The following is a 10,436-nucleotide window of genomic DNA, read 5'->3' as shown; positions in this document are numbered from 1 at the left end:
ATGTTACAACATTTATAGAAAAAAATATATATATCATAGGATATTCAATTCCATTTTATTTTTCCATTTAAAATTGATGGAGATTTTACATTTACACAAAGTATTCATTTTTTTACTTACTCGAAAAACAACATTTTTCCGTCCTGGCACAGTACACACCACAAATGACGCAGACAAGAAAGATGGCTAAGCATATCCCTGCTAGGCAAACCACAGCCAACATGGTGAGAGGTTCTGTAAAAACAAATTAAAATGTCATCAATCATTTATTCTATGTTGTAATCAATTTTTTATTCTATGATGATATCAAATATCTCTAATTCGGGTGCACAATTACTGATGTTTTTGTACACTTATTTTCATGTTCTCAAAATATGTAAAATTAAACCAGAATTATTTATTAGTAGTAAGTGGTTTATTTAAATTAAATTATGATAAGAAACATCAAGAAAAGATTTAAAAATATATATGTATGATTTATACATTACTTTTTCAGCAGTGCTCATTAAATACTTAAAAAGATAAGTCAGGATCCATAACATGATAAACATAAGGAATAAAGATAACTTTGTTTCAATTTTATTGGAACTTATAAACGGCTACATTACTGGTACAAGTAATAATGAAAAGATAGTCTGAATAATACTGGTGATCATTTGACATTTTTCTATTTTTTCTTTTAATGCGTAAATGTGGTATTCTTTCACGGAATGAGTGAATAGATGCACATGTACATTATGATATTATCGAAAAACTTGGCAATAAAAAATTAAGGGAGAGAGGAAATTAAGAACAAAACCTAAAAATTAAATAATTAATTCCATTAATCTTAGTTAATTAAGTTTACATTGCATTTAATAAGTACATATTTAGAGCTATGATATTTAGCCTCAAAAGATTAAATTTATTTAAACAATTTAAAACTTAATTAACACAAATTTCGAAAAAAAGTTATAACATTATTTTAAAAATGTACACCTCTCCCTACGAAAAGAAATGTAAATACATTTGAAATAAGGCAAGCATCAAATTTTGGCAAAAACGATTCAGTTTCAGTTATTTTGCAGTTTTAATTGTATTTGATAGTAAACTAGTGAAAAAAAAAATTAAAAAACAATAGACATTTTAAAATATATTAGTCCAGTAAAATAAATATTTCAATGAAGATTATTCCTTATTAATATATATGTACAGAATTTATATGTGATAAATATCATAATCAAGTTTAATGAACTTAAAAGCAAATATAAAAAAAAAAGAAAATTACAATAGATACTTTTATAAAAAAAAAGTTTGTAATTTGAATGACTATGGATATTCATTGTTGTTTATTCATTAAATGATTATTCAATTAATAACCGATCAGCAATGTAAAACGGGTGGGTAGAAATGGATATTTTATCGACATTTTTTCAGTGGCCGAAGCATTATTGAATCTCGTTACAAAGAGTAAACGAACGATACATAGCAAAAAAAAAAGGTAGGAGAACTTCCATTAAAAGAATATCATTCAAAATTACATCAACCATATATTTACATTCCTAGACAAGATGCCAATTAAAATGAAGCCAACCCAAATGTAATTTTTTTAAAACAAATAAGTAGAGCAAATGATATTGGGTGAAGTGCAAGTAATCGTGTTGAGGTGCCACGCTTTCAAGTCGGGTTGAATAGAATTCTCGCTTAGTTGGGAGCCACAACATTCAATTTACGTTGTTAATTAATATAATATAACCTACTAAACCGGTGTTGAAAGATAAATAAACAAGCTAGATACATATTAACAATTGCAACTAGATTTTGAAGAAAGTAGTATATGAAAAGTGTTTTTTATTTCATTTTAAAATAAACAGTAATACGGGTATTTGTCACAATTTATAAAGATTTATAGTTTATAAGACCATCGTCATAGAATAAATAACTATAACACACAGTATCGAATTAACAATGTTAATGTATACAATAACGTACTGAATCGTTGTTGTAAGATTGAGAAATAAGTATTTATAAGATAAATATTTAAAATTACAACTAGATTCTTCATGAAGTAATCCATAAAAGATAATTTTTTATTTTCATTTTAATATAGATATTAATATACGTCACGATTTATAAAGTTTTATCGTTTATAAGACGATTGAACAATACAAATTACTTTATAATGTGAAGGTTTTACAATATTAATTTTAATGCACGTATTAATTTTATTGAATTACTACGTTCTATTTGTGTGAAACATAAAGTTATGAATATTTATATCTAGATAATTGTCAAATTTAATGGTCTTACTTAAACCAAAATTATGTTTCTGAGATCAAATCAGACACATTCTATAACGAATAAGGAATAAATTTAACGAGTATTTAATTGAGTTTTTATTTGTAAAATAGTTTATATGAGGCTTCGTTTATCACGTTTGTGTTTTGCAAATCATGAATAAATTGTATTCCATTATTTTATGATTTTTTTGTCAAGGATTTGTTCATAATATGAATTAAATTTGGAATAAACGTAAAATTAAGAGACATTTTGAAAAACAGTGAAATAATTTTACTATAGAGAGCAGTCTATTAGCCTATACTCTCTGTCCGAATTATTCTGGGGATAAGCTAAACCTTTACGGCTTTTGTCAACTTAATGGTAGAAAAACTTGATAATTTTTAGTCAGATGGCTCCAGAGAAAAGGGAGATATCCTGAAACGTCATCCATTTAGAGAATTATGATTATAAAAAAAACATATTAAAAATTAAGCAGTAAATAATTGCTCTTTAATTGAGATCAAAAAACCTAAATCTTTTTTATTTCGCAATGAATATGTAATGTACAAATACATGTATATTTTATTTGAAAATAATGGTAACCAATAGAAGATTTTTATGGCTATACAGAAATACAGATATAATATAACATTTTGATTAATTAAATATTAATATAAGCATATATACCATATAAGTACTACTTTTCAAAAATAGTTTCTTATTTAATTTTTTTTTTTAAAACATTGTTGATCTATTGAAGCAATAAATTATTGTTTAAGAAATTTTAACTTTAAATAAAAAAAAAAAAGTTATTTTTTATTTGAAATTAAAATTAGATTAAATTATTGGGAATTTATCATTTGGAATATAGATAATGGATATAAGACATTTTGTATTAGAATGCCTGAAATCAGGATAATGAGTTCGTACAAATAAGTCAAATCATGGAGGTGCAAGTTTGGCTAAGGAGGATGTCCCAATCAAAGTCTACTAATATTTGCCTGGTTTCTAGTGGGAGAGGGGTGAGGAGGGGTATGTAGACTGAGGATATCCCTTCCTAGTTAACAGTATTGGCCGATCTTTGGATTGTTTCCTTACTTGCAGTTGTCAAACTTCAAGTGTACGAGGCATAACTTTATGTTTGAGCTAGAAAAAAAATGATACAGACAGTTCATATGATAAATCGATTAATTCATTTAAATACAAATGGATTTATAACAAACATCTTTGGATAAAGTCTATCTTTTACCCTAAATTGGTATTGGTATTTGGTGGGGGGAACAAGTCCGGCAAGGGGGCCTAGAGGTCCTTGTTGCCAATCCCTGGCGGCTGTCTGAGTTGTTGCCGCGTACTAACCAGGGTGTGAGTGTCAAGATTCATTTTCTGGGACCACCGAAAAATAAATATTTATTGCCCCAGGTGGGATCCGAACCCACAACGTTCCGACCCAAGTGCACTGGGACCTACACCCCAACCCGCACGTTGGGCACCGACCATATTAACCGGTCCCTTTTAACCCTTAATAATATCCTATTTTACGGCCTTCTCTCAACTTAAGAGGAAATGCCCAATTTTCATATGTCCGCATTAACAGGAGTGAATCTACGAGTATGTAATAAGTTGGTAAGAGATCAAATATTCACCGTCAGCACAGTACATTGATTGTAACTATGAAGGGCACAAAAAAAAAAAACTCAACCTATCGCAATATCTTGTACTAAATAGCTTTATAGAGTTTATAGCGTACATATACATATTTCAACTATTTCATTTGAACTGATGCCTAAAAGAGTTATTATTATTATTGAGGTGTATATTGTTGACCATAGATTACTGATTGGAGAAAATGGTCGGTGGGTGCGGTCAACAAAGAAAAACATAAATAAACAAAAAATATTTATTTATGGCGACGTTTCGACCTGATTTTCAGGTCTTCATCAGGGAGTTGTAGGCAGAGATTTCTGCTACACAGTTTAGCAGAAATCTCTGCCTACAACTCCCTGATGAAGACCTGAAAATCAGGTCGAAACGTCGCAATAAATAAATATTTTTTGTTTATTTATGCTTTTCTTTGCTGACCGCACCCCCCGACCATCTTCTCCAATCAATTATTATTATTATTATAATTTTATTTCATGGGGTGGGTTCGTCACTCCCTCGCCTATTTTTGTGAGTGCTACCCATTAGCTAACGGGCCTCACAAATGCCCGAAGAGGGGAGGCTGTGAGTGAGTTTTGCATTATTTTATGCTTGTAAAAATCCCGGATGGGGCCGGGCTCGCAACCTCAGGGTTGGTAAAAAGATTGTAAATTAATTCATTAGCAGTAGTTTGATGATGGATATGTAACATCAAACTACTGCTCCACATCTGTATTGCTCTTAAGGCAGGGGAAGGTGGAAATAAATAAATAAATAAAGGGTTGGTAGAAAGGGGCGTTGCAACGCTGCTACCGCTGCCCCCCGTACGTAAGTAAAAAAAAAACCTACATTTTCTGTAACATGACTTAGCAAGTGGTGCATAAATTTATATTATATCTTATAATAAATTATTAGAAGAAAATACTATTGTAAATTGTTGGCGAAGTCGCTCAATAATACATTGATCGACAAAATAGTAAATTGTGTTGCTCAATTAATTATGATAAAAATGAATTAACGCTCCTTTTTGATAAATAAGAAAATCATGTCTTTATGAGGATCCTTAGAAAGTCAGACGAATGGTATTTCCTAATAAGTATAAATGTTTGGTATTTAAATTGATATTGAAGTACCACCATTGGATCGTTCCTTCCTGGCATATGTTTACGGATTTTAAGAAATAATGAGAAAAATTAAATCATTTTTCATTTGTTTCTCAAAAAAGAATTTTAAGAATTAATTGAGAGAGCTCGTGTTAATATTGGTGAATTATTATTAGCTTCTAAATATTGCACTCTACTGTCCCAGGATCGTAGAATGTTACTTATAAACAGTAATGATAAAGAGTGGGAGAGGGGGAGGTGGATTAAGTTAGGTACTGGGAGATGGAGTGGGAGAATTTCCCTCATTAAATTTTGTATCCTTGCAAGATAATAAATGTAGTAATTATCGCCGTGGATGATAAGATAACCTAACCTAAGTAACATGGCGGGTAAAGTGAACCTAATTGGCCGAGAAGGCTGGTAAGAATGAGCTATCGAGATCCTGGCTCAAAGGTTGGATTATCCTCGAGCCCGCACGTGAGGGCCTTAGATTGGGGGGATTTCTATAGACATTCTCTGACAGCTTATCTCATACTGTCTTATATGGATTGTAGTGTGTCTTTCTGAGCCCCATGGTCTGACAGCCTCTCCTTATAATATCTTATATAATAATTTAAACGGTTTTTAAATAACAATTTGAACTTTTATCGGATAAGTTGTGGACATATTAAAAAAAATTCAAGTTGAGTACTTTCTTCCCCAAAACAGATTTAATAGTTGTAATTATTGTTTATTTTAATTTTTTTTTTTAATTTATTGGATACTTGTACAGTTATTTAGGTCATTCGAAAGCTTCCAGAAACAATTTTGATTTAAAACAATAGATAAACGACCCTGTATTAAGGATCATTTATCTTTCAGTGATTGTGAATAATCAAAAGGAACTTCTCGAAGCCAAGGGGTGGAGGTCGTGATTATCTCAAAAAGGACATAACTTTGACTACCAACCTCTGAAAAAAAAAATTAGACCCTAGTGGAGAATGATTGTAATTAAATATACAATGTACATAATTTTAGCAATGCGGCCGTTGAAGCTGAGAGTATTAAAGTGTTACCTTCACTTCATGTCTGCAACGGCGTCGGTTCAATTCCGAATTGGACGGGTAGATTTTTATTTTGTGGCGGCTGCGACCCTTTCCCCTCTCCGTACATCAGAAATAAATAGATGAATAAAAAATATTTAAATCTCCCATAAAGTTTATCAGTAGCGAATAATTGATAATCGAGACATGCAACAGAGTTAGTATTGCAGACATCACTCACCAAAGCCAAAAATCTTTTTCTTACAGTTAAAAAATATACATATTAAGTTGAGGTCGTAGTTGCAGCACGTTTTAGATATTTATATATGTTATTTTTGTAACTAGGAAATTCTGCATTCAATACAATGTTTGACATGTTCCTTTGGACTAGTTCACTATTGTAATTAGTTAGGAAAGAGCACTATTCTGAGAGGTAGTGATGGTCGAGTAAAATAAAAACCTGGTGCGGTGTGCACATCAGGTAACTTTCACTTTCCGCTTTACATTCCTGATGAAGTTACCCCTATTTCTGTGATGATCGAAATATGAAATATATAGACGAGGAAAGGTGAAAATTTGTGAACAAAATGTTTTTTAATTTTCAGTTACAATGAAAATACGTATTTTCTGGTTTTCTGGTGGGGAAATAATGAATTTCAATTTTGTTCCTGTGATGAATGCAACAGCTTAACAAAATATAACGAATCCGTAATGCAATCAGAAATGATCGTTAGGTCTCGGTTTTTCCCCGTCGAATAGGATATCTCAACACTCCCTTTTGTCTCTTTTAGCTATTCATAAAATTCATTAACATTTTGTTTTTATCTATTGTTTATTATTGCTGACAATAGGAACTGATTTTTTTTTTTTTTAAATTAAAGGTAGGAAAATGTTTTGAAAATTTAATATTTAATCCTTGTCAGACTATTTCAATGAGGATAAAACCTAGCTAATATCAAAGGTCATTTAATTTTACATTGACACGACGATTGACACGACTGACATGATCGACATGATTACCACGAGTGTAATCAAAATCCTAGTTTTAGAGAAAATCGAAAAAAAAAAAATGTGAAAAATTAATTCTATAAAGAGGTTCCGGTAACTTGATTTTATAAAAAAAGTTCCTGTCGTTCCTGCAAATATCTGCCTTAAATAAGTTATTTTAGTTTCATGTTTTTTGTTTACACATATAAACCATTTTGCGAGACTATATTTTTTGGACTCAGGATACCTCAAAACATGTATTTCAGAAGAAAATTCGAATTCGAATTTTATTACGAGGGGAATCATTTTTCTTACAATATATTCCATACATAGGATCATGATATGTATTGTAATATGTAATATTGGTACTAAGACCAATTAGATCCGAATTTTAGAATGCTGAAACTGTATTCAGAAGTTATGAACCTAAGTATTAATTATTTTGTGTTTATATGCTAATCAAAAAGATCTAAGATATATATACATATATAAGCCTGAAAATTCCTTAAATACAAATGAATACTGAGATTAGTATAGGTATGACTGATGGAGTGAACCGGGTTAAGAAGAACATTACTCCAAAATCGTTTACGAAATAATTCCGTTAGTCGTTATCCGAGGCTTTGTAATAATAAATGGACCCAAACAATAATCTAAGGAGATTAAGGAAGGCGCTGTGCAGAAGGTCTCATGGAACCAGCTGTCCTAGAAAGAACAGATTGTCTGGGGGAAAATTAAATGGGAAGCTTTAGTAGGCAGTAATAAAGGTGGCGGTGCTGCCGAGGGAGGATGGGCTTATATAGGGTCACATTGTACAGCCCTCCTTTTCGGGGAACGATCGCTAATATTGTAAGCAGTTCCTCAAAGCTAATAATAAATTTATTTAATATTATTTAAGAAATAATGTACATCAATGAAATAGTTGTTCTCTGATGCATACGTACAATCATATGGTTTGGTATCCAGCATACCGATACGGAAAGATAATATATTTTCGTTAAAAATAATAAAATATTAGTTGATATATTAGTTTAAAAACAATAATCAATATTACCCTAATGGTGAATAATTCAAGCCATGAATAGGTAAGCACCAAAATTTATGAATTTCTTTTTTTCATTGGTTCAGTGGTTAGTTGGCCATGGACAAAAATAAGTTTAATTTATTGTGGCACATACATCTTTTTCAACGGAAAGGTTTAGTTCCAATGTTTATTTTAAGGACTTCATAACTTCATATTTTGAGTTTTGAGTTTTTAATCAAATTTTACATCTCAGTTTTTACCACAGCGAGCGTAAAAATTGTTTTTATTTTTTTAATAAGAAGATGGCCACGGGACCTTCTAATTTAAATTAATGTTTGAAGTTCCACCAATGGGTGGTTCCTTACCAAGATTTTCAAGTGTATATGAAACATACTACATATTTACCTATTGTATTATTATGTACAGTTGTAAATTACAATAAATAAATAATTAAAAAAACAATTTTTTTTAATGATTTCCTAATTTGATTTTTTGTATTATCGGTTATTTCTTAATTTAATTTTAAAAATCATGAATTAAAATTTATTTTTAACCAGAGTGAGAGTAAAAAATTTCATTTTAAGAAGCTTAGTTTATTTTTTTAAGGATTCCTTAAACTTAAAATCCCAGTTTTAACCACTACGTACTTAAAAATATCGCGGTCTCAAAACCATATCATAGCTTCCAATAAGGTTAATATTTTTCAAAAAATAGAATGTAGATTGATCTTGTGAAATATTAATGTTTTAAAAAAAATTATTTAAATTTACCAGTTAAATTTTTAATTAAATTATTGGAAGGAACAGACAGGAAGCCAAATTGAACAGACTATATATTTACATTGTAACAATATGTAATAATTTTAATTTTGTAAGTGGCATATAAATTCTGTTATGTAAATAGTTTTCGAAGCCAATTAATGTCTTCATTTATATCACGCTTTCGTTTATTTAAAATAATTCTTATTATTTTATGTTAAATATAATGGAGTAATGAATATTATGTTAATAGTTGTGTATTATCCTGTCTATTTTTGTTTATTGTTTTGGTATAGAGAACTTGTTTTATCCATTTTTATTGTTTTTGTAATGGAGCACTAAACTCAGATTTTGTTTTATAATTGTATATTGTGTTATGAATTTGTACATATGAATTACACATGATATTGTACATTATGAATACACAATAAAATCAAATCTAATCTAATCTACTTAAAAATATAAATTTTAGAAGTTCCGTCATTAAAAAGTAAAAACTTTGAGCCAAATCTTTCAAAACGTAAGAGAAACAGAAATCGAACAATAATTATGTTGACAATAAATTAAATAATTTACAACTAACTCGGGCGTTCTTATGATGAATGATACAGCAAATATATAAAATTGCTATATATTATTGAATATTATTATATTCAATAATGAATACACCTTTACAAAAATATCATTTTTCGGAAATAAGTTACTAGAAGTCTATTCTTAGGAAAATTTAAATAGTTCTTCACCGACGAATGTGCCGGAACGGAACTAATAAATAATTCAGGAAGAGGATGGGACAAGTGATATCTCTCCGCTCTGAAAGGATATGAAATTGAAATAAAAAAGAAACAACACAATTTTCCCTGAGAGAGGGCTCTGTTAGCGATCTTAACCCATGTATAAAAGAAGAGTATTAATCAAATTGCTCCACAGAATCTGATCCAGAGCCCTCTCAAATCCAGCTCTCAGGGGGTCCGATGCTTCAACGCCTCCGGGATCTGTATGAGGTAGTCACGGTATTGACGTTTTGTCTTCCTTATGTGAATTCATCAAGTCCGCCTCCTATTCCCGTCACGGACAGGCTAAGAGGTTCCCAAGCCCACCGCTCGACGCTACACGAACATAACACCCTTCCTTTATGATTCCTCACGGTCCCCTACACCTGGTCCCTTTACCTTAAGGAAGAAGAGCTCTTGTCAGGAAATAAGATATTCTTATTCGTTTTGAAAAATGATAAACCTTTGAACATATTCATGAACAAATACTAGTGTCCATATTTTTTTCTTCAGATTTATTCAAATCACATTTACCCTTTGACGTAAACCCATGACCTCTTCCTCTACAATATCCTTTAATAATACCCCAATTATTCCTGTCGAACAGATCCGTTACTTAGGACTACATTTCGACAAACGACTGACATGGAATCCTCCATACAAGACTAAAAATACAAGAAACTACTCGTAGATTCCGACAATTGCAACATTTACTAGACAAACGGTCTAAATTGCCAATCCATTACAAAAGACTGATCTACATGACTATTATAAGGATCCTATCTGGACATACGGAGTTGAGCTTTGGGGCTCCACTAAACCATCAAATTCCTCCAGAATCCAATCCTTACAGTCCAAAATCCTTCGTAAAA

The 10,436-nt window shown here is 30.6% G+C and overlaps 1 protein-coding gene across 1 annotated transcript in view; it reads right to left on the bottom strand.

The window, feature by feature from the left end:
- Positions 1–10,436, bottom strand: part of LOC106685108 (kin of IRRE-like protein 3) — a 131,003-nt gene that overhangs the window by 42,682 nt on the left and 77,885 nt on the right. Inside the window, exon 6 of the mRNA XM_067045482.1 lies at positions 121–234. Within this exon, the coding sequence (XP_066901583.1) occupies positions 121–234 (114 nt within the window). The remainder of the gene's footprint in view (positions 1–120; positions 235–10,436) is intronic.

The sequence above is a fragment of the Halyomorpha halys genome, unplaced genomic scaffold (assembly GCF_000696795.3).
Source record: "Halyomorpha halys isolate HHAL.00 unplaced genomic scaffold, Hhal_1.1 Scaffold659.1, whole genome shotgun sequence".
Classification (NCBI taxonomy): Eukaryota; Metazoa; Arthropoda; class Insecta; order Hemiptera; family Pentatomidae; genus Halyomorpha; species Halyomorpha halys.
Note: the sequence above shows the minus strand (reverse complement) of the source record. Positions and strands in the feature narration are given on the sequence as shown.